General features: G+C 41.9%; 1 protein-coding gene across 5 annotated transcripts; it reads right to left on the bottom strand.

Annotated features, from left to right (window-relative positions):
• Positions 1–5,238: 5,238 nt before the first annotated feature.
• On the bottom strand, positions 5,239–25,533 carry ldlrap1a (low density lipoprotein receptor adaptor protein 1a). Of its 5 annotated transcripts, none has more exons than XR_005037539.1 (10): positions 25,327–25,533; positions 17,461–17,603; positions 16,892–17,004; positions 16,087–16,201; positions 11,311–11,383; positions 11,063–11,158; positions 10,463–10,599; positions 10,273–10,307; positions 7,033–7,670; positions 5,239–6,992 (listed from the first exon to the last, which is right to left on the bottom strand). XR_005037539.1 is itself a non-coding variant. In XM_036953585.1 (10 exons), exons 1-10 carry the CDS (start codon positions 25,409–25,411, stop codon positions 7,624–7,626), a joined length of 876 nt encoding a protein of 291 aa, XP_036809480.1. In that variant the 5' UTR covers positions 25,412–25,532; the 3' UTR covers positions 5,239–7,623. The 5 variants fall into 5 exon arrangements, 3 of the variants coding, with proteins under 3 accessions (XP_036809480.1, XP_036809479.1, XP_036809481.1); XM_036953585.1 differs by adding an exon at positions 9,274–9,305 and having other exon boundaries at positions 5,239–7,670; positions 25,327–25,532; XR_005037540.1 differs by lacking the exon at positions 5,239–6,992 and adding an exon at positions 9,175–9,305 and having other exon boundaries at positions 7,533–7,670.
• Positions 25,534–25,809: the final 276 nt, after the last annotated feature.

The following is a 25,809-nucleotide window of genomic DNA, read 5'->3' as shown; positions in this document are numbered from 1 at the left end:
GTGTATGATCGCCAACCCTATGCCCGCATGCCGCTTCTCCAGGCAATGGAGGACGCATGTGGGGACATAGAGGTTGCCTCTGTCCAAGGTTGGATACGCCATGCTAGGAGATACTTCCCTCCATGTGGGGACATAGAGGTTGCCTCTGTCCAAGGTTGGATACGCCATGCTAGGAGATACTTCCCTCGATGTTTGGCAAGAGAATACCTATCTTGTGATGTGGACGAAATATTGTGGCCAGACCCAGGCCGGAGAAGAGATGAAGTGTAGCTTAGCACTGGTGACTGCCCCCAATCCTGCAACAACAGGAAATGTGAATTATAATTAATGAAACATTTTTGCAGGGGTTGATACATTTTTCACAACGGAAAATCGAATTGCAACGTGGAAATTACAAACTTGAAAATCCTTTTTTAAACTTCAAATACACAAGTTAAATATGTCCTGCAAGTTGTCCTGCAACAGGGTGATCAAATGAAGATCCTACATCTGTATAGGACCAGTCAACAACCTTATTTGGGCGTGGGTTAACAGATTAAGAGCTTTTAAAAAGAAAAGAGGTAGATGTTCACTGGACATCTAATGCATGTACAGATGCCGGATCTTAATTTGAGCCAGTTCGCTACAGCATGAAAATAATCCTGGACAGTTACTTTAAATGTCTAGAAAGAAAAGCTCAATATTCTCCGTCTCTGTCACTCAAGTGGAGATCAGACATCAGTGAGCCTGAGTGCTTTCCTTCCTCTGTCTGCTCCTTCAAGTCTTTAAAAACCTCTCTCATGTCTTTCTCCTGCCATCATTTCACCATGCAGCCACAGCCCCACGTTGTCAGAATGTCTAGAGGAAAGAGCTATGTGAAATCAAATGTTTCATTCCACCATCTCACTCATCCAGTATGTTCTACATAAACTATTTGCCTCAGATATATTTAGATAAATGCAATGTATTGAACGGGAAACCAACGGAAATGAATCTTCATAAAAACATTCAGTTCTGGATGTATATGTTTGTCCGACTCCAGGGACTGGTCTCCCATATACGCCACACCACATTTAAACCACAAAGTCCTCATTTAAAAATCGAGCCTACAGACTAGACTGGCCTTCTGTTTTTCTCCTGAAGAATATCAATCTGCGGTTTTGTTCCTGGGTGACTTGCAGCACAGAATGTGCAGGTTTTCTTTTTTTTTGTTGTTGCTCTACCCCCCAGTACTAAACACATCTGATTCCACTATATCATAGGTTGAGACCAGAAGTTGATGAACGTACACCTGCAGACACACCTGCAGACACACCTGCAGACACACCTGCAGACACACCTGCAGACACACCTGTAGACACACCTGCAGACACACCTGCAGACACACCTGCAGACACACCTGCAGACACACCTGCAGACACACCTGCAGACACACCTGCAGACACACGTGCAGACACACCTGTAGACACACGTGCAGACACACCTGCAGACACACCTGCAGACACACGTGCAGACACACCTGTAGACACACCTGTAGACCTTTGAGACCCAAGGTGGTCAACCCTGCTCCTGTAACCCAACTCAAAGTGAAGACCATTCAGACTTCAGCTTTATGTTGTGCTGTAGTTTCTCCCATGGAGAATCAGATCTAGGACAGGGGCATAGTACCAGAAACACACTGTAGGACGAATAGTAAAGCTCTGATACACATTATCAGGGGGGATGTAGGGACAGAGAGATGTAGTCTGGTCCCCTGCTCCTGTCCAGCCACATGATTACCGAGCCTCACACACTCACACATTGCCAGACATGTTCTGTAGTGTGAAGAGAGAGCTGAGAGACACGTGGGTCAGTACACACACACACACAGATAAACGCATATTTGCACATGCACACACGTCCAAGCACACACACACACACACACACACACACACACACACACACACACACACACACACACACACACACACACACACACACACACTCACTCACTCACTCAGACCTGCACTCTCTCTCTCTCTCTCTCTCTCACACACACACACACACACACACACACACCGGCACACGCACCCACACAAAAAAATACACACAAACACATTGTTTTAAATAGTCACATTCATACGCAGATTCGCAAACACGAAAATCTGTCCCTAGCTCAATCCGGGGATTTATTAACCTTTAACTTTAACTTGCCTCAAAAGGACACAGATTTCACATTCTCTTATCTTGCTCTTTCACACACAGGCGATTGTAGAAAATCCTTCATAAAGATGAAGACCGTAGATGCTGACCACCTACACCCTAACACACCGGTGGGTGGCATTTTGTGGATTTTGCTGGTGTCTGTAAGGCGTGCAACACACACCCACCCACAAAGTATGGAGTACACATTACTGGCATTTTCTCAGCTGCACAGTCCCGTAGGTAAAAATTGTAAGGACTTTGTATAAGGTCAGCTGGCTTCCTCTACTTTGCTTCATCTGCAGGATTTTGTTTTCAGTTATCTAATTCCCAGTGGGCATGCTTTACATCACACTAGTGTTGTCAGTTCAGCGCTGAAGAGGAGGGAGGAGAGAGGAGGAGAAGGAGGAGAGGAGGGAGGAGAGAAGAGAGGAGAGAGGGGAGAGGAGGGAGGAGAGAAGACAGGAGAGAGGAGAGAAGAGAGGAGGAGAGAGGAGAGAAGACAGGAGGAGAGAGAGGAGAGGAGGGAGGAGAGAAGACAGGAGGAGACAGAGGAGAGGAGGGAGGAGAGAATAGAGGAGGAGAGAAGAGAGGAGAGGAGGGAGGAAGCCACTAAGGACTATTGAGATGTAACCAGCGGTGGAATGATGTGGTACACTGCTGCCACCTTCTGGTGAAAAATATTCTGCATTTTCAGTCAGAAGTTTACATACACCTTAGTCAAAATTTAAACTCAGTTTTTCACAATTCCTGACATTTAATCCTAGTAAAAAAAATCAATCTTAGGTCAGTTAGGATCACCATTTTCTTTTAAGAATGTGAAGTGTAGAGAATTTTTTATTTCAGCTTTTATTTCTTTCATCACATTCCCAGTTGGTCAGAAGTTTACATACACTCAATTAGTATTTGGTAGCATTGCCTTTAAATTGTTTAACTTGGATCAAACGTTTCAGGTAGTCTTCCACAAGCTTCCCACAATAAGTTGGGTGAATTTTGGCCCATTCCTCCTGACAGAGCTGGTGTAAGTGAGTCAGGTTTGTAGGCCTCCTTGCTCGCACACGCTTTTTCAGTTCTGCCCACACATTTTCTATGGGATTGAGGTCAGGGCTTTGCGATGGCCACTCCAATACCTTAACTTTGTTGTCCTTAAGCCATTTTGCCACAACTTTGGAAGTATGCTTGGGGTCATTGTCCATTTGGAAGACCCATTTGCGACCAGACTTTAACTTGCTGACTGATGCCTTGAGATGTTGCTTCAATATAATCACATAATTTTCCTCCCTCATGATGCCATCTATTTTGTGAAGTGCACCAGTCCCTCCTGCAGCAAAGCACCCCCACAACATGATGCTACCACCCCCGCGCTCCACGGTTGGGATGGTGTTCTTCGGCTTGCAAGCATCCCCCTTTTTCCTCCAAACATAACGATGGTCATTATGGCCAAACAGTTATATATTTGTTTCATCAGACCAGAGGACATTTCTCCAAAAAGTAGTTTTCTCCACATGTGCAGTTGCAAACCGTAGTCTGGCTATTTTATGGCGGTTTTAGAGCAGTGGCTTCTTCCTTGCTGAGCCTCTCAGGTTATGTCGATATAGGACTCGTTTTACTGTGGATATAGATACTTTTGTACGTGTTTCCTCCAGCATCTTCACAAGGTCCTTTGCTGTTGTTCTGGTATTGATTTGCACTTTTCTCACCAAAGTAAGTTAATCTCTAGGAGACGTCTCCTTCATGAGCAGTATGACGGCTGCATGGTCCCATGGTGTTTATACTTGCGTACTACTGTTTGTACAGATGAACGTGGTACCTTCAGGCATTTGAACCAGACTTGTGGATGTCTACAATTTGTTTTTCTGAGGTCTTGGCTGATTTCTTTTGATTTTCCCATGATGTCAAGCAAAGAGGCACTGAGTTTGAAGGTAGGCCTTGAAATACATCCACAGGTACACCTCCAATTGACTCAAATTATGTCAATTAGCTTATCAGAAGCTTCTAAAGCCATGACATTTTCGGGAATTTTCCAAGCTGTTTAAAAGGCACAGTCAACTTAGTGTATGTAAACTTCTGACTCAACGGAATTGTGATACAGTGAATTATAAGTGAAATAATCTGTCTGTTTACAACTGTTGGAAAAATGACTTGTGTCATGCACAAAGTAGATGTCCTAACCGACTTGTCAAAACTATAGTTTGTTATTAACAAGAAATTTGTGGAGTGGTTGAAAAACGAGTTTTAAATGACTCCAACCTAAGTGTATGTAAACTTCTGACTTCAACTGTATGTGTAATGATATAGCATTAGCAGAGACTGGGTTTAAACTGTATGTGTAATGATATAGCATTAGCAGAGACTAGGTTTAAACTGTATGTGTAATGATATAGCATTAACAGAGACTAGGTTTAACCTGTATGTGTAATGATATAGCATTAGTAGCGACTGGGTTTAAACTGTATGTGTAATGATATAGCATTAGCAGAGACTGGGTTTAAACTGTATGTGTAATGATATAGCATTAGCAGCGACTAGGTTTAACCTGTATGTGTAATGATATAGCATTAGCAGAGACTAGGTTTAAACTGTATGTGTAATGATATAGCATTAGCAGAGACTGGGTTTAAACTGTATGTGTAATGATATAGCATTAGCAGAGACTGGGTTTAAACTGTATGTGTAATGATATAGCATTAGCAGAGACTAGGTTTTAACTGTATGTGTAATGATATAGCATTAGCAGCGACTAGGTTTAAACTGTATGTGTAATGATATAGCATTAGCAGAGACTAGGTTTTAACTGTATGTGTAATGATATAGCATTAGCAGAGACTAGGTTTTAACTGTATGTGTAATGATATAGCATTAGCAGCGACTAGGCTTACAACGTTCCGGTAACCATTCAAGGTTTTTCTTCCTTCCAGAAATCCCGATGTGGAGGATTCCCTGAACAAGCAGGATATTCCAGAATTTTCCCAACGAGGATTTCTGAAAAAAACCTGGAAAACCTCGGGGAATTTACAACACTGTCATTAACCCTCTCCTCTGTCAGTGTGTGTTATGAAACAGAAAACATCCTTTTCCTACTAGAAGAAGACCAAACAACTGTTTAATTTCATAAACATAACAAAAACAAAAAATGTTATTTAAAGTTCAGCTGGTACACAGTGTTACATGGGGCATTGGTCCATTGGACATAAGGGTAGAGAGATAGCCAACAGAACAAGGTGAAACTGGTCGGAAAGGAATTTACCACAGTACATCACTTTACTGGGTCACGTTACGTAGGCAGAAACAAAACAGAAGAAATAGTTTCAAACAAGTTGGAAAGTAATTCAGGAAGTACCTCTTTTTCAAAAGTGCTTTCTCCTGTTTCATGGCAACGGAACCAGACTCTAGTATGTAAAAGAATGCATGCCCAATATAACCACAGAAAGTAAGGAGTACCTAAATGTATTGTCTTGCTTGGTCTTTATGGTACTGAGAATATTTATGTTCAATACTATATATATATATCTTATATATAATACATATTTACTGTGACAAATGAAGACTGGTTTAACTCCAAATCTCAAAACTGGGTGGCTCGAGCTCTGAATGCTGATTGGCTGACAGCCGTGGTATATCAGACTGTATACCACGGGTATGACAAAACTTTATTTTTACTGCTCTAATTACGTTGGTAACCAGTTTATAATAGCAATAAGGCACCTCGGGGGTTTTGTGGAATATTGGCCAATATACCACGGCTAAGGGCTGTGTCCAGGCACTCCGCGTCACATCGTGCCTAAGAACTGCCCTTAGACGTGTCATATTGGGCATATACCACACCTCCTCTGGCCTTATGGCTTAAATATACATCTGACAATCACACATCTCATGATGCATGATTATAACCAACACAAAATACACACACATAGAAAAAATAATACTGATTAGAGTCCAAATAGTACTACTATCAACTACTGCAGTAAATGAAAGAACAAAGTAAACCAAACAATGTAGGCTGACACACAGAGCGGTATATTTTAGCAATATACCACGGCTAAGGGCTGTTCTTATGTACGGGGGGTGGTATATGGCCAATATACCACAGCTAAGGGCTGTTCTTATGTACGCAACGCAATTTGGAGAGCCCGTATACAGCCCTTAGCCGTGGTATATTGACCATATATCACAAACACCTGAGGTGCCTTATTGCTTTTATAAAACTGGTTACCAAGGTAATTAGAGCAGTAAAAATACATGTTTTGTCATACCCATGGTATACAGTCTGATATACCACGGCTTTCAGCCAATCAGCATTCAGGGCTTGAAGCACCCAGTCTAAAAAAAGATATAAGGTACCAAGTCAAATCCCTAGCGTCTACCCATAATCCCTAGCGTCTACCCATAATCCCTAGCGTCTACCCATAATCCCAAGCGTCTACCCATAATCCCAAGCGTCTACCCATAATCCCTAGCGTCTACCCATAATCCCTAGCGTCTACCCATAATCCCTAGCGTCTACCCATAATCCCTAGCGCCTACCCATAATCCCTAGCGCCTACTCATAATCCCTAGCGCCTACCCATAATCCCTAGCGTCTACCCATAATCCCTAGCGCCTACCCATAATCCCTAGCGCCTACCCATAATCCCTAGCGCCTACCCATAATCCCTAGCGTCTACCCATAATCCCTAGCGTCTACCCATAATCCCTAGCGTCTACCCATAATCCCTAGCGCCTACCCATAATCCCTAGCGCCTACCCATAATCCCTAGCGCCTACCCATAGACTCTTCCTGGCGACCCCATGTATATCTACAATATGATAGAATCTCAACCAAAGCTCTAAACCTATCCAGTCCTTTCAGATCTATAAGGGGGAGGAGTCAACCTATCCAGTCCTTTCAGATCTATAAGGGGGAGGAGTCAACCTATCCAGTCCTTTCAGATCTATAAGGGGGAGGAGTCAACCTATCCAGTCCTTTCAGATCTATAAGGGGGAGGAGTCAACCTATCCAGTCCTTTCAGATCTATAAGGGGGAGGAGTCAACATATCCAGTCCTTTCAGATCTATAAGGGGGAGGAGTCAACCTATCCAGTCCTTTCAGATCTATAAGGGGGAGGGAGTAAACTAGGGAATAAGGACAGAGACAAGGGATCGGTTTGGAATGGAACCAAAGTCAACTCTTCTATGGCCCAATCCCAAATCGACCCCTAGACCATGTGTCCTGGTGGAGATCTGAGAGGACTTGACAGGTGCACACAATATAGTATAGTTCCAGCATAGGGCCTAGCGGTTAATTTGGGATTGGGCCAAAGACTCAAAAGGCTGTGCCTCTTGGTCGCCCTCTGGTGGTCGATCAGAAGCCAAAGAAGTCGTTCCCATTGGTGGTATTATTGTTTGATGTGTTCTTATTGGTCCTGTTCTTGTTGGGTGTGTTCCCATTGACCCAGTCAGGTTCTATCAGCCAATCCTGGGGGGTCACCCCAATGTCCAAGACCTGGGGGTTAGTACGGGATACCGCCAGTCTGGAGGGGGGAGAGATGGGAAGGGAGAAGGGAGGAGAGCAGGGTTATCGATTGGAGCAAGGGATGGGGAGAGGGGGGGAGAGAGAGGGGGGGGGGGACAGAGAGAAGAGCGAGGAAGAAGAGAGAGAAGAGAGAGGGGTGAGGAGAGATAGAGAAGAGAGAGGAAGAAGAGAGAGAAGAGAAGAGAGAGGGGTGGGGAGAGGGGGGAAATATGGAAGAGAGAGGAAGAAGAGAGAGAAGAGAAGAGAAGAGAGAGGGGTGAGGAGAGATAGAGAAGAGAGAGGAAGAAGAGAGAAGAGAAGAGAAGAGAGAGGGGAGACTGAAATTGAAAGAATCTGAGGTGGGGTTAGAGAGGGAGAAAACATTTATTTGAGAACTACAACAGTAAGAGGCAATGTGTGAAGAAAACACACATTTAGGGATGGATTGCAGATGATTCAACGCCCCATGACTTTGATATCAATTGATTTGACATCATTAGCTTATGTTATTAGCATTTTGCTATGATTTTTGGTATCTTGTTGGTTATTCAGTGTTTTTTACAACAATAAAACATTATTTAGCGGGTATTTAGGTAGAAAGGAAAGGACTGTGTGTATTCAGTCTGCCTTCATGTCAGTCTTTTTTGTTGTTGTGTGTCAGTCAACGCAATGCAACGTTTTTTGGGGGGTACTTCAGAAACAATAACACAAAACTACAACCTCCCTACTGAAAGGGAGAGGACACACCCTAGTCTGTTACTCTCCCCTGATCTAAAGGTTTATATCCAGTAGTTTGTATCCTACTGAAAGGGAGAGTCTGAGAGTCTGTAGTCTGTTACTCTCCCCTGAATTAAAGGTTTATGTCCAGTAGTTTGTATCCTACTGAAAGGGAGAGTCTGAGAGTCTGTAGTCTGTTACTCTCCCCTGAATTAAAGGTTTATATCCAGTAGTTTGTATCCTACTGAAAGGGAGAGTCTGAGAGTCTGTAGTCTGTTACTCTCCCCTGGTCTAAAGGTTTATGTCCAGTAGTTTGTATCCTACTGAAAGGGAGAGTCTGAGAGTCTGTAGTCTGTTACTCTCCCCTGGTCTAAAGGTTTATGTCCAGTAGTTTGTATCCTACTGAAAGGGAGAGTCTGAGAGTCTGTAGTCTGTTACTCTCCCCTGGTCTAAAGGTTTATGTCCAGTAGTTTGTATCCTAACTGAGGAATGACAGTATGCATAAACCCACAGGGCTGTGTGAATTAAATCACAATTACAACACTGGTGCATTCTGGGTAATAAACTGAGTGATTCTAAACCCCATCTAACCCCTGACGTGCTCCACCATAGCGCACCAGCAGAACTTGAATGATCCCAATCAGATGTGAACTGATGCTGTACGTACAAACAACAGTGGGTCCTACACATGTACAGACCTGGAGCAATGATATACACATGAGATATTGGGTCTGATAGGAGTTGAGACACACAGGAAGTTACATCATCACAGTCACAAAACATGAATGGAAGGGGTCAGAACATACACAAAAGGCTGTTACTGGTAGCACAAGGAGTGGTTGTGGTTGGGTCAGTAGGCTGAATTATGATTGTGTTGGTTAGGTTAGGCTAGGAGCACGGTTTACCTGGAGACGACTCATAGGTATTCAGCCTGGGGCTGGAGAGACAACAAACAGGAGGGGCAGGATTAAGGAGGGGCGGTGGAGCTGCTCTCTCTCTCTCTCTCTCTCTCTCTCTCTCTCTCTCTCTCTCTCTCTCTCTCTCTCTCTCTCTCTCTCTCTCTCTCTCTCTCTCTCTCTCTCTCTCTCTCTCTCTCTCTCTCTCTCTCTCTCTCTCTCTCTCTCTCTCTCTGTCTCTCTCTGTCTGTCTCTCTCTCTCTCTCTCTTCTTCTTTCACTCATTCACTCCATTTTCTGTCTGTTTTTGACTCTCAAGGTTGGATTCAATTCAGAATTTTGGAATCGACTCCCATTCAAAGATGTAGAATTTGAGTGACCGGAGGTAGAATTGAATTCAGTGCACTTTACAGAACTTTCACCTGGTCATAGAACATGAGTTTCATTGAATCTGACCGGTCATACTTTCAGAATATATCGCTTTTCTCTGGAAACAATGTTCATATATTATTTTAACATTTTAGTGCTTAGAATAGTTTCCCACCAACCATTTCATTTGTTTCGCTTCTTTATTGAACAACATGAAAATGATTAATTAAATAACTTAAGAATATTTGTATATAACAATATTTTTAGACTACACCCAATATAGAATAGAAGAGGCATTTGAATTGAATTGCATTCCATTACATTTCCTTTAATTCAAATTGTAATTTCAATTATATATCCTGTTTCCTACTCAATTCAAATTCAAGAATTGGAATTTACGAGGCATTTCCAACCCTGTTCTCTCTACCTCTCTGACCATTTCTCTATTCTAACCTGTAAGTCTGTGGCTCATTCCCTAGATGGAGCTACAGAGCCACATTCACCAAAAGCTGCAATCAAGTTCAGAGAAATCTGATCTGAGCAAATCAAATGAGCTGATTTCTGTGGTCAAGCAGCAACAAGAAGATCCAGACTAGTGGGGGATTATCGACAACAGATACATTTAGGACGAGTGTCTTACCTAGAAAAAGCCTCATCCAAGTCTTCCTCAATTTCCTGCAAGAAAGAGAGAAAGGAAGAGAGAGAGCACGAGAGTGCAAAAGAGGAAAGAGAGAAAGAGAAAGAAAGATTTGTTTTTTGTAGCTAAAATATTTCCTCCCATTTCATTCTAAGTGTAGAGTTAAACAGTTGATGGATAATTTGTGACGTACCCAGACCGTGTTGTTGTTACCATTGTTCTCGGGAGCAGTGTGGTTGTCCACCTCGAACTCCTCGTTGCCATTGGTTTCCAGAACCACGGCAACACGAGTCAGTTCCTCCAGGTCCAGTAGGTTACCAGTGGCAACATCTATGGAGATTATCAATCAGCCAATCAAATCAGTCAAGTCAGTAATGTGTTGAGTATTTCCAGTTTGATGCAAACTGCTTACAGAAACGCAGGCCTAAATGCCATGGATCCAATCAAAGACACAGTAAGAAAACACAAAGGAACAAACACAATCAAAAGAGAAGACAGAGGAGGAAGGGAGATGATATCATAAAGACGTTTATTCTGATAACATTATACTATAAACAAGGTATTGTGTGTCTGCATCAGATAAAGACAGTGTGTCTCTGTGGCTGGCAGCCCAATTCTGATATTTCTAGTCTTTTGACCAATTTCATCAAACTTTTTCATGTCAGATCGATTTAAAAAAATATATATATTTTTAGCGCTGATCCGATTGGTCAAAATACCAAAATGGGGAGAAAAGATCTGTGTAAATGCAGCCTGTGTCTCTCGCTGTGTGTGTGTCCGCGTGTCGCCTCACTTCCTCCTTTGAGACTGGGTAGGCTGTTTGATCTTTCTGACTGGGAACTGTTGATTGCTTCTCCAGCCGAGCTGGACTTCATCTTCTCCTCTTCCTCTACAAGACAGATTTAAAAAATATATATAAAAATAAGAATACCACCGTCTACACACCCAGAAATACAAAAAAAAATGTGACCTTGTGTAAATGTAAGTGTGCACGTGCCCATCTCCAGGGTTGTGTGTAATGTGGGACTGAATAGCACCTACCTTCCTTAGCAACCTGCCACAACTCAAAGGCCACTCTAAAGGCCTGTGCTACAGTCAGAGTCACTGCCTGGGCCTTAGGGGAGGAAAAAATACCATTCACAAAGTTGTTATAATGCTATAAAGACCCAATGATACGACATTAACTTTCATTAGCAATCAAAGGACACTGAGAGCCAACGGCCTAGTCCCTGCCTAGGTTTTAGGGGAGAGGGGGACCATGCATAGGCTGTTATAATGCTATAAAGACCCAATGATACGACATTAACTTTCATTAGCAGTCAAAAGGACACTGAGAGCCAACGGCCTAGTCCCTGCCTAGGTCTTAGGGGAGAGGGGGACCATGCATAGCCTGTTATAATGCTTTAAGACCCAATGATACGACATTAACTTTCATTAGCAGTCAAAAGGACACTGAGAGCCAACGGCCTAGTCCCTGCCTAGGTTTTAGGGGAGAGGGGGACCATGCATAGGCTGTTATAATGCGACATAGAAACATGTATCGAAGGAATAATTCACTTTGTTTCTTCTCCATTAGTCCATAGTGTCCCAACTTTCAAAAATAAAACTAATTGCACCTTGCCACATCATGATGTGTTATTCCCATTAGCAATTAAAACACCCTGAACAAAAACATATAAATGCAACGTGTAAATGTCCTACTGTATTATTGACTGTATGTTTATTGTTTATTCCATGTGTAACTCTGTGTTGTTGTATGTGTCGAACTGCTTTGCTTTATCTTGGCCAGGTCGCAGTTGCAAATGAGAACTTGTTCTCAACTAGCCTGCCTGGTTACATAAAGGTGAAATAAATAAAATACAATTAATTGTTTAATCCCATGTTTCATGAGCTGAAATAAAAGATCTCAGAAATGTTCCATTCGCACAAAAAAAAAGCTTATTTCTCTCAAATGTTGTGCACAAAATGTGTTTATATCCCTGTTAGTGAGCATTTCTCCTTTGTCAAGATAATCCATCCATCTGACAGGTGTGGCATATCAAGAAGCTGATTAAACAGCATGGTCATTACACAGGTGCACCTTGTGCTGGGGGACAATAGAAGGCCACTAAAATGTGCAGTTTTGTCACAATACAACACTACATACACTGCCTTGGGACAGTATTCAGACCCTTTGTTAGGTCGCAGCCCTATTCTACAATGTATTCTACACACAATACCCCATAATAACAAAGCAAAAATAGGTTTTTAGATTTTTTTCTAAATATTAATAATATGACATTTACTTAAGAATTTCAGACCCTTTACTCAGTACTTTGTTGAAGCACCTTTGGCAGCGATTACAGCCTCAAGTCTTCTTGGGTATGACGCTACAATCTTGGCACACCTGTATTTGGGGAGTTTCTCCCATTCTTCATTGTAGATCCTCTCAAGCTCTGTCAGGTTGGATGGGGAGCGTTGCTGCACAGCTATTTTCAGGTCTCTACAGAGATGCTCGTTCTGATTCAAGTCCGGGTTCTGGCTGGGCCACAAGAACATGCAGAGACTTGTCCCGAACCCACAAATGCATTGTCTTGGTTGTGTGCTTAGGGTTGTTGTCCTGTTGGAAGGTGAACCTTTACCACAGTCTGAGGTCATGAGCGCTCTGGAGCAGGTTTTCATTATGGATCTCTGTACTTCGTTCATCTTTTAAAAATTTTAATAAATGTAAAACTCTCCCATCTTTACCTCGATCCTGACTAGTCTCCCCGTCCCTGAAAAACCTCCCCACAGAATTGTGCTGCCACCACCATGCTTCACCGTAAGAATGATGCCAGGTTTCCTCTAGACGTGACGCTTGGCATTCAGGCCAAATAGTTCAATCTTGGTTTCATCAGACCAGAGAATCTTGTTTCTCATGACCTGGGTCCTTTAGGTGCCTTTTGGCAAACTCCAAGCGGGCTGTCAGGTGCCTTTTACTGAGGAGTGGCTTCCTTCTGGCCACTCTACAATAAAGGCCTGATTGGTGGAGTTTTGCAGAGATGTTTGTCCTTCTGGAAGGTTTAGAGTTCTCCACAGAGGAACTCTAAAGCTCTGTCAGTTTTTTGTCTCAGAGCTCTACAGACAATTCCTTCATGGATTGTTTTTTGCTCTGACATGCACTGTCAACCGTGGGACCTTATATAGACAGCTGTGTGCCTTTTCCAAATCATGTCCAATCAATTGAATTTACCACAGGTGGACTCCAATCAAGTTGTAGAAACATCTCAAGGATGATCAATGGAACAGGATGCACCCGAGCTCAATTTTGAATCTCATAGCAAAGAGGCTGAACACTTATGTAATCGTGGAAAAAGTCAAGGGGTCTGAATGCTTTCCGAATGCACTGCATGTCCCAAGTTGAGGGAGCGTGCAATTGGCATGCTGACTACAGGAATGTCCACCAGAGCTGTTGGCAGATAATTTAATGTTAATTTCTCTACCATAAGCCGCCTCCAACATCGTTTTAGAGAATTTGGCAGTACATCCAATCGGCCTCACAACTGCAGACCATGTGAGCGGTTTGCTGATGTCAACGTTGTGAACAGAGTGTCCCATGGTGGCAGTGGGGTTATGTAATCTTCATCATAGGTACACTTCAACTATGACAGACAAAATGCGGGGAAAAAAATCCAGAAAATCACATTGTAGGATTTTTAATGAATTTATTTGCAAATTATGGTGGAACATAAGTATTTGATGAAAATTACAGGCCTCTCTCATCTTTTTAAGTGGGAGAACTTGCACAATTGGTGGCTGACTAAATACTTTTTTGCCCCACTGTATATCTGTTTTCCCAGTCATGTGAAATCCATAGATAGGGGCCTAATTTATTTATTTCAATTGACTGAATTCCTCACATAAACTGTAACTCAGTAAACTCGTTGAAATGGTTGAGTTTAGAGTTTTGCATGAATCCCTTTACAAGTGAGTAGACTGTAGAGCAGTGGTATTCATTATCGTGGTCACGACCCCTGATGGGGTCACGGAGGAATTGTCGTGGGGTCGCCAAATAAAAACAATACCTTTTGTAATGTTTATTTGTTGATGTGACAATCTAAAACTCATTATATTACGGTTGTGTCATTAGATCACATTCTGATCACATCACAGATCATATTGTGTCATTAGATCACATTCTGATCACATCACAGATCACATTGTGTCATTAGATCACATTCTGATCACATCACAGATCACATTGTGTCATTAGATCACATTCTGATCACATCACAGATCACATTGTGTCATTAGATCACATTCTGATCACATCACAGATCACATTGTGTCATTAGATCACATTCTGATCACATCACAGATCACATTGTGTCATTAGATCACATTCACATGCACATTCTTCCACTGCAAATCTACAATTCCAGTGTTTTACTTGCTATATTGTATTTACTTTGCCACCATGGCCTTTTTTTTGCCTTTACCTCCCTTATCTCACCTCATTTGCTCACATTGTATATAGACTTGTTTATACTGTATTATTGACTGTATGTTTGTTTTACTCCATGTGTAACTCTGTGTCGTTGTATGTGTCAAACTGCTTTGCTTTATCTTGGTCCAGGTTGCAATTGTAAATGAGAACTTGTTCTCAACTGGCCTACCTGGTTAAATAAAGGTGAAATAAATAAAATAAAAGATCAAATCAAATGTTATTAAATCACATGCTTGGTAAACAACAGGTGTGGATTAACAGTGAACTGCTTACTGACGGGTCCCCTTCCCAAACAACAAAAAAACGAGGTCCCTTCTGGAAAAAGCTGAAAAACCCACTGCTGTAGAGAACCTTTAACAGCTCCAAACCACAGAGGGAACGCAGAGCACACAAACGACTCAAATACAAAGATCAACATGGCCAAAATAATTCAAACAAAGCAGAGCAATCCAAACTATACTCCTGAACAACACCAAAACCATCCCTTCAAACGCTCAGACAGACATGTGAGACATTTTGAGACTACATCGACAGTGGACTAGTGAAGAAAATACCGTAGTTTATTCCTTTAACAGTCAAAGCCACTGTCATCAAAGCTAACCTTGGGGGCCAAAGAGAGAACGTTTTTAAAAAAAGACTACTTAAATCGAACCACACATTGACCTAGAGATGTAAAATATCACCGGCATCGTTTACGCTCAACGACCTTGTCAACCTTGATGGCCTGTAACAAAATATTTTCTCTCTCAGTCAGTAGCAAAGCACCACTGTGGATACATTCACACAGTTGGGAGAGCTACAGTGTTGGCAGACTGTCAAAGAAGGTCATTAGTATCCAATCTCTCTCCTGAAGAGAGAGGGGGGGGGGGTATTGGGTTATACGAGAGACGGCAGGGTGAGTTGGGAGGGAAGATGAGGAGATTGACAGCAACACAGGAAGTTGAAGGGGGACGAGGAGTGAAACCTAATGTTTGTCCCGGGGGGGGGGGGGAGACGGAACGAGAGAAGGCAACAGTCAGATGTAGGGATTGGGGGAACGGTTATCTTGGAAGCAAACGGGTAACATGTTCTATCTAAGGCAGGCTTTTGTTCCAACCCTGCTCCAATACACCCGATTCAGGTGCTCAAAGTCCTGCTGAGCGGCGGGTTAGTACATTCGGCTGTGCTAGAGCAGGACTGGAACAAAAACCCTGCATACCTGTAGTTGGGACGCATTTCTGTGTCTAACCTCCACCCTTTCTGAAAGACAGCCAGATAGTTAAAAACTCCAGCTAGACGTTCTCTAGACTAAGCAGATCCCCACCCAGTACCTTCAGATTATAGGGGTTGTTGTGGTGTCAGTTCAGACTCACCACTTTCCTCTTGGGGCAGAGGTAGGCGTGGCACTCCAGTGTTCCATTGAGGGTGTTCTGGGAAATGTAGGCAAACACCTTGTCGTGCAGCTTGTCCGCCGTGCAGTAGGATATCCTGCGGGACACAAGGACAAAGGTGAAAGGTCAGAGGGTATTATAAAGTCAGAGGTTACAGTTACCTCAGGGTCAAGTGGCAAGTATCCTCTGTGACAAACCAGGACGCCATGAAAGGTTAGGTCAACGTGTGGGAACAAAGGTTCCGGCAGAGTGAGTGAGTGTGTGTGTGAGTGTGTGTGTGTGTGGGGGGGGGGGGGGGGACACCCAGCTCTGTACAGATCAGGTCTCCTGTAGGGAGCTGTATTTTCAAAAACATTCCACCTTCCCACACTCCTCTCCTGTCCACCTCCTTCCCACACTCCTCTCCCCTCATCTTCTCCTTCCCACCTCCACCTTCTCCTTCCCACCCCCTCATCTCCTTCCCACCTCCCCTTCTCCTTCCCACCTCCTTCCCACACTCCTCTCCCCTCCTCTTCTCCTTCCCACCCCCTCTTCTCCTTCCCACACTCCTCTCACCTCCTCTTTTCCTTCCCACCTCCCCTTCTCCATTCCCACACTCCTCCCACCTCCTCTTCTCCTTCCCACCTCCCCTTCTCACCTTGGGTTTCCCTCCAAAAGAAAAACAAGAAGCAGGTCAGCTGTGTTTGAATACATGGAGTCAATCTGTTTGTACTTTTGTCAAGGTAGAGGTCACACAACACAAATACAATTTGCAACCATTGTGGTAGGATACACAGCTTAGCCCTACCTGTATATGGAGATGTTGTCTAGTAGCTGGTTGGTTAGACTGTCGTACAGCATTAAACCCTGAGGAGAAACCTTTAGAGACATCTTCTGAGGCTTCTGGCCTCCCGCTTTGGCCTGGAGGGGATAGAGTTGATGATGACAGAGAACATAGATTGATTACAAATACATTATTCCTAATGGTTTGATCTGGATCGATAAAGAGATATTATAATAATAATAATAATAATAATGAGAGATGAAGATCATTTATGACAATTTTCAAATAATATCACAAAATATATCATGGTTATCATCATCAGAGCAATGCTTACTAATAGATCTAAGATAAAATAAGACAACAAAATAATGATACCAATAAGGGTGAGATAATTGACAGTTGTTTTCTAAAGAGCAGGCCACATTATTCAATCATCTTGAAGTATTACATTTTTTTTTTTAAATGCTGTTTTTGAGAGAAGCAATGAAGAGCCACTCCAAAAATGTGATCGCAATCTAAAACCAAGTGCTTAGGAACTTCCTGTGCTTTGAACTCCCAGTCTCTCCTATTTCCTGTATGACATCACAGCTCACCGTGGCAACAATCCTCTTGACGGCAGCTGCTGATAGGTCCTCTCCTTTGGGCTGATCCACCAGGGTCATGCCTAGGTGACGGAGGTTAAACGTCATGCCATCTACAACAGTCTCTGTTATGTCTGTCCAGTTCTCAGGAAGTTCTGGAGGAGGGAGAGCGAGAGAGAGCGATAAATGTAGGGAAGGAGAAAGAGAGAGAGAGAGGGAGGGAAGGAGGGAGGGAAGGAGAAATAGAGAGAGGTAGGGATGGAGAAAGAGAGAGAGGGAGGGAGAAAGAGAGAGCGTTTGGGAGGGAATAAGAGAGCGAGGTAGGTAGGGAGGGAGTTCAGAGGTTATAAGAGAGTAAGGAATAAGGGGTCAAACGATGTTCAGATATTATTTTCAATCATGTTTGAGAACAGGATCAATATTATGTATAAGATCGATACATGTGGCTGTATGTCTGCTTCTAAAATAGTGTTTTCTGTTGCGTCAGCTGACCAGGTGGCTGGCCTCAGACGATCTCACAGGTGAAGAAGCCAGATGCGGAGGTCCTGGGCTGGCGTGATTACACGTGGTCTGCAGTTGTGAGGCCGGTTGGACATACAACCAAATTCTCTAATTATGGTCGAGAAATTAACATTAAATTCTCTAGCAACAGCTCTTGTGGAAATTCCTGCAGTCAGCAAAACTGTGGCATTGTGTTTTGTGACAAAACTGCACTTTTTAGAGTGGGCTTTTATTGTCCCCAGCACAAGGTGCACCTGTGTAATGATCATGCTGTTTAATCAGCTTCTTGATATGCCACACCTGTCAGGTGGATTATCTTGGCAAAGGAGAAAGGCTCACTAACAGGGATGTAAATAGATTTGTGCACAACATTTTAGAGAAATAAGCTTATATGGAACATTTCTGGGATATTTTATTTATTTCAGCTCATGAAACAACAATATATTTTTGTTCAGTATAAATATTTTCAGTCAGAACTAACCTATGGCTGACCTGTATTTAGTAAAACAATTATTTAACCTTTAATTAGTTAATTAAGAACAAATTCTTATTTACAATGACGGCCTACCGGGGAACAGTGGGTTAACTGCCTTGTTCAGTGGCAGAATGACAGATTTTTTTACCTTGTCCAGCTCGGGGATTCGATCTAGTAACATTTCGGTTACTGGCCCAACGCTACCTGCTGCCCCCAAAAAAGTTTTGTAAAAGAGAGAAAAACATTGAGGAGGAGAAAGCAGGATAAAAAAAATAAAAATAAAACATCTTGTACACTTGAACCTTGACTTGTTTATCTTTCCAGAGTTCCCGTCATTTTGTTCATTCTTTTTTTAGCCTGGGGTAAGTTATCCATAGTCACAGATCTAGGACCAGCTACCCTCTATGAAACATTTGCCTGACGACTTCTAGCCTACTGCTCTATCGATCGCTAGCTACACATTCATCATGGAGAAGAAAAAAACACTTTAGTGAGCGTGGCAATTGGCCAGAGTGATTGTGGATGGGTAGCCAGGCAAATTAAAACCTTGACTGTAAAAATGAAGGCGCAAACCTGATCTCGTGTCTTGGTAACTTCATCCTTCTCCCATGTTTTATTGAAGGAGAAAGACCTAAAGCCAAACAGGGGTACAGTGAGTAATATTAACTCTTGAAGGCCATCGTCTCATTCCTCATCTTTCCTGTGTGTCTGAAGAGGGGAGCATGTTCGTGGCTACGCAGACCCACAAGCCACTGCTGCCCCTCATGAGGAGTTCTGGTTTTCTGTGGCCCCCCACCCCCACCCCCATCAAAATGACCTATCCCTGGTCTACATAAAGTCTATGTAATCTAGAGACGTTGGATTAGGGGCTGATTTCTGACTGGGCTAACCGTCCAATGACAACAGTGCTTCTTAGAAAACCTGAGGGGATTCAAGTTCACGTGAGGTTTCTGAGTGGAAGATGGAACTATAGATCAGATCACAGTGACACACACGAAGATAAGCAGGTCTGTCGACCATTCTGTCCCAAAGCAGACCAAAAGGTAAACAAACATTGCCACAGCAACAGGAAACCGCATCAGAGCCCTCTATCAACAAAAAAACAGCCTATCAGAATCCAGGGATTTCAAGGTGGATATGAATGACTGAACAAACAATAATAGTGAATTCTCAGAACTCTTGTCGACTACTTCCTACAGGAAATAGAAAATACAGCGTTAAACACAGGCTATACGAATGACAGTATTATTGAATTCACAGCACACGGACCAGGAAGGCCGTTTTCAAAATGTTGAATTGTACCTTACATGGTGAAAAGTGTTCCTTACATGGTGTTTTTTTAGTTAGTTATATTAGATCTAGATCCATACAGGAACTATTATCTTAGCAGGCAAAATCAAATCAAACATTCCATAAGATGGACAGACGTAACAATTAAAAAAGGCAAATTCAAGAAAAAAATATTATTCCAAACTACAAAATACTTTATTTTTCCCTCTCAAAAAGTAAGAACATCTATTCAAGAATTGACTACATTCTTTTTTTTCTCTCTTTAAAAAAAAAAGTGGTCTAAACAATTTACTGGGTTCAAAACGCCATGACAGTGATATCGGATCATTTTCCGGCATCCTTCTTAATTACACCATCAGAAAATACACTCAGCGACAGAATATGGAGAATGAACAGAGTGCATCTTCAAGACTTGACATTTATTAAATACATAAATGGAGAGGGGGGAAAAAAATTGAATCCTTTACAATTACAAATGTAGACAGAGAAAAGCCATCCCGTAATACAAATAAATACACATTTTAAAGGTGCACATTAGAGGAATGATTCTCATACTCCGCAATTTGAAATCAGAATTTTAGCCTAAAAAGCCTATAAAAAAATCTTTACAAGGTAAAAGAACATACTATTTCTGAAATTGAACAGGAACTTTTGAAGAGAGCAACTACAGGTTCAACTCAAATAAAGCACACTATTTAATGGCAAACAAACAATGGCAAATATCTCACGGCCCTCACAAAACAAATACACTCGCCAAACCAGTTATAATTTAAAAAAGATACTAATAAGAAAACGCGATTAAAATGACAATTTCAAACGCTATGAAAATGGTTAGAAACGTGAATTTAAAAGTTGGACTGATCCTACAGCCTTCTTAGACTCAACAAGAGAAGCAATTATTAGCAGACAAAAAAATAATAAAAAATAAATAAATAAAAATAGCTAAAAACAGAGAGATCACCCAAGAATAAAAATGTAAATACAGTTTTGAAGCACCAGTAATGGACAGCTTTCCCAGAGAATTATATATTTAAAACATTTTTGTTACAAAGTAGTGCCCCTTGTTTACACAAATGACAACTCATACAAGAGTGTGCAAAGCTGTCATCAAGGCAAAGGTTGGCTACTTTGAAGAATCTAAAATGTATTTAGATTTGTTTTACACTTTTTTTGGTTACTACATGACTCCATATATCTAATTTCATAATTTTGAGGTCTTCACTATTATTCTACAATGTAGAAAAATACATTTTTATATTTATTCTCAGTACCAAATTACCCCACCGATGACATTCATTTTTTTTTAAAGTACACCCGGTCATTCCAGACTTTATACGAGCAGATACAACTCATAGAATAAAAACATTTGACATCTTCCTACGTCTGAAGGTGGGTTTAACCTTTCAGGACTTGGATTTGTATCAACTCCTCACCTAAGGCTTTTTTTTTTTACCTGCGGCATATAGTTAGAACAATGGGTTCATATTGAAGATGAACATGCTCATCCCCAGACTCTGTCTACGTGTCTATTGTCTACGGATAAAACTAAGAACATGAACAGCTTCATAGTTAAGAACACGATAACCACATCGAAGAAGATGTTTACGTATTCTACAAGAACTAGTATCACTTCCTAAGAAACACAACTTGGAACAATCCTTGGGATAACTTTTTAGAATTCACTGATAAATTGGTGCATGTGGAAAACTAAGTGGGAGAACTTTTTAAGTGGGAGAACTTGCACAATTGGTGGCTGACTAAATACTTTTTTGCCCCACTGTATAGGACTCGTTTTACTGTGGATATAGATACTTTTGTACCTGTTTCCTCCAGCATCTTCACAAGGTCCTTTGCTGTTATTCTGGGATTGATTTGCACTTTTTGCACCAAAGTACATTCATCTCTAGGAGACAGAACGCGTCTCCTTCCTGAGCGGTATGGTGGCTGCGTGGTCCCATGGTGTTTATACTTGCGTACTATTGTTTGTACAGATGAATGTCGTACCTTAAGGCATTTGGAAATTGTTCCCAAGGATGAACCAGACTTGTGGAGGTCTACAATTTGTTTTCTGAGGTGTTGGCTGATTTCTTTTGATTTTCCCATGATGTCAAGCAAAGAGACACTGAGTTTGAAGGTAGGCCTTGAAATACATCCACAGGTACACCTCCAATTGACTCAAATGATGTCAATCAGCCTATCAGAAGCTTCTAAAGCCATGATATAATTTTCGGGAATTTTCCAAGCTGTTTAAAGGCACAGTCAACTTAGTGTATGTAAACTTCTGACCCACTGGGAATGTGATACAGTGAAATAATCTGTATGTAAACAATTGTTAGAAAAATTACTTGTGTCATGCACAAAGTAGATGTCCTTACTGACTTGCCAAAACTATGGTTTGTTATTAACAAGACATTTGTGAAGTGGTTGAAAAATGAGTTTTAATGACTCCAACCTAAGTGTATGTAAACTTCCGACTTCAACTGTATATTTTTAAACCTGCATATTTAGTTAATATTGCCTGCTAACATTAATTTATTTTAACTAGGCAAATTGTGTCACTCCTCTTGCGTTCTGTGCAAACAGAGTCAGGGTATATGCAGCAGTTTGGGCCGCCTGCCTCGTTGCGAACTGTGTGAAGACCATTTCTGCCTAACAAACACCGTAATTCATTTGCCAGAATTGTACATAATTATGACATAACATTGAAGGTTGTGCAATGTAAGAGCAATATTTAGACTTAGGGATTCCACCCGTTAAATAAAATACAGAATCCATATTTCACTGAAGAATAAACATTTTGTTTTCGAAATGATAGTTTACGGATTCGACCATATTAATGACCGAAGGCTCGAATTTCTGTGTGTTATGTTATAATTAAGTCTATGATTTGATATTTGATAGCACAGTCTGACTGAGCGGTGATAGGCAGCAGCAGGCTCGTAAGCATTCATTCAAACAGCACATTCCTGCATTTGCCAGCAGCTCTTCGCAATGCTTCAAGCATTGCGCTGTTTATGACTTCAAGCCTATCAACTCCCGAGATTAGGCTGGCAATACTATAGTGCCTATAAGAACATCCAATAGCCAAAGGTATATGAAATACAAATGGTATAGAGAGAAATAGTCCTTTAATTCCTATAATAACTACAACCTAAAACTTCTTACCTGGGAATATTGAAGATTCGTATTAAAAGGAACCACCAGCTTTCATATGTTCTCATGTTCTGAGTAAGGAACTGAAACGTTAGCTTTCTTACATAGCACATATTGCACTTTTACTTTCTTCTCCAACACTTTGTTTTTGCATTATTTAAACAAAATTGAACATGTTTCATTATTTATTTGAGACTAAATTGATTTATTATATTAAGTTAAAATAAGTGTTCATTCAGTATTGTTGTAATTGTCATTATTACAAATAATTATATATATATATATATATATATATATATATATATATATATATATAAAAATAAAAAATCGGCCGATTAATCGGTATCGGCTTTTTTTAGTCCTCCAACAAATCGGTGGCGGCGTTGAAAAATCATAATCGGTCGACCTCTAATTTACATGCTAAAATTTCCACCGGCGGGTACACCTGAAACACCTGGAACACCTGAAACACCTGGAACACCTGAAACACCGGGAACACCTGAAACACCTGGAACACCTGAAACACCTGAAACACCGGGAACACCTGAAACACCGGGAACACCTGAAACACCGGGAACACCTGAAACACCGGGAACACCTGAAACACCTGAAACACCTGAAACACCGGGAACACCGGGAACACCTGGAACACCTGAAACACCGGGAACACCTGAAACACCTGAAACACCGGGAACACTTGAAACACCGGGAACACCTGAAACACCTGAAACACCGGGAACACTTGAAACACCGGGAACACCTGAAACACCGGGAACACCTGAAACACCTGAAACACCGGGAACACCTGAAACACCTGAAACACCGGGAACACCTGAAACACCGGGAACACCTGGAACACCTGAAACACCTGAAACACCTGGAACACCTGAAACACCGGGAACACCTGAAACACCTGAAACACCGGGAACACCTGAAACACCGGGAACACCTGAAACACCTGAAACACCGGGAACACCTGAAACACCGGGAACACCTGGAACACCGGGAACACCTGAAACACCTGGAACACCTGGAACACCTGAAACACCGGGAACACCTGAAACACCTGAAACACCGGGAACACCTGAAACACCGGGAACACCTGAAACACCGGGAACACCTGGAACACCTGGAACACCTGAGACACCTGGAACACCTGAGGCACCTGGAACACCTGAAAGGTCCCACCTGATCTCGCCTCCTTTCGACTGCCTTCCATTTTTGAAGACATTTATTTTTATTGTTATAGTGTATTGGATATATTGGATAAACTGTGTGAGGATTTACTGACATGGAGCACTCTTGTAGCCGTTACCGTGGTTATAGAGACAAGTAGTTCCATTTCCCCCCCCCCCCCCCCCCCTCCCCCAGCCCAGGATCAAGTGAGACTTAGCACACAATCTGAATCCCACATGGCACCCTATTCCCTATATAGTGCACCACTTTTGACCAGGTCTCATAGGGCTCTGGTCAAAAGTAGTACACTGTGTAACGAATAGGGAGGGACGCTGACATGCAGTGGTGGCCAACTGACCTTTTTATGCCCCACAGTGCCGGGAAGTTGGGACATTAGTGTACAAAACAGCCACTGTGTTGTGTTCCAAACTGGGTTTGGAACACAACAGGATTTCAAACTGGGTGAGAGACTATTCCAACGGAAAGGGGCTTAGAATGCTACTCTGCACAGACATTCAAACTACTGTAGAGAAAGCTAGACTTGATTCAAAACATTGGTATCACAACTGGCATTTGTTATTTTAAAGTGTTTTTAATTTTTTAATTTTTTAAAGTAGGCTACTTACAGTATGTAGTAGGCGACTGTAACAGGAAATAATATAGTACTGTAATGACCTGACTAGATCATAAAGGAACAATACCCAGGGTCGTTACAGTACTGTTATCTAAAACATGCAGTTAGATCACTTCAAGGTTGTGTTGCATTTCATGTTCTGTTATCATATGGGAAGACTTGAGGATAGTGGTGAACTGGATAGCCCAATTACATTGCTAGTCCGTCTCTCTCGGGAAGGACATTCTTGTCAAAATCCCATCAGGAGAAAAAAAACGATTATGTTTTGCAGCCTGGTTAATTTGATATGAAACATGGTGACTACATGTTCGTTTTTAATTTAACTCATTAGGCCTACTCGTGCCACCAGTCATCTTATGATAACAGTAGGCTAGCCTAGTAAATAAACCAATGAAACACACGCAATGGAAATTGATGATGATGTAAAATGTTGCACTAGTTGTAACAAGTGTTATTAGGTAGCCAACATACTGTCATAATAAATTCGGCATAGCATGGACATTTGACATACACACATCAAAATGAGCAAATGTATTAATAATTTGCTGAGTTTACACTAATAAAAACTGTTTTCCGAATGCTTTGTTCCCGTCAATGGATGTGTGAACAGGAGTGAAGAAGAGAGAGACATTTTTACTTAAAATCTTACTTTTATGTTTGCCCGTATTCCAAGACCGTTTCGCTATAATTGGACTTCGAATGATAGCTCTTCCAGCCGACCTTATGGCATCCATCGCCGACTTTAGGACAAGGAAACCTGACAACGTGGTTGTAGTAAGGTTATTTCTAGACCTTGGAGCTCCAAGACTGTTGTTGACTTCGGGGCTTTGATTCTTGGGATGACTTGAATTTGGGCGGCGCTATACCTGTCAATCAACCGAATGGGCAATCCCCACGCAAGCCTACGTCATGAGAGGGAATCCCAAGAGGATACAATAGTGTTTGTGTCAAGTGGCATTTGATTCAAACAAATCACTGTCGTTGCTTTAATGACCTGTTATCTGCGACTGTGATACCGACAGGTGACACTAAAGATGCCAGGCTACATGTCTCAATGTTTTTTTTTTCTATTTTAGTGCAAAAGTCATGAGTTCCAACCAAGAATGTACTGTCGCCATCTTGTGGTCATAAA

This window comes from Oncorhynchus mykiss, chromosome 18 (genome assembly GCF_013265735.2).
Source record: "Oncorhynchus mykiss isolate Arlee chromosome 18, USDA_OmykA_1.1, whole genome shotgun sequence".
Lineage (NCBI taxonomy): Eukaryota > Metazoa > Chordata > Actinopteri > Salmoniformes > Salmonidae > Oncorhynchus > Oncorhynchus mykiss.
Note: the sequence above shows the minus strand (reverse complement) of the source record. Positions and strands in the feature narration are given on the sequence as shown.

Bases quoted from the DNA above. Each gene is read 5' to 3' on its own strand.
- ldlrap1a (XM_036953584.1), bottom strand. From the start codon at position 25,411: ATGGATGCCATAAGGTCGGCTGGAAGAGCTATCATTCGAAGTCCAATT. The intron at 11,159-11,310 runs GTAGGTGCTATT...TCTGTCTTGTAG, and splicing joins GTGGCAGGTTGCTAAGGAAG to AGGAAGAGGAGAAGATGAAG. The intron at 7,671-10,272 runs GTAAGACACTCG...TCCCCCCTCCAG, and splicing joins TTGGATGAGGCTTTTTCTAG to ACTGGCGGTATCCCGTACTA.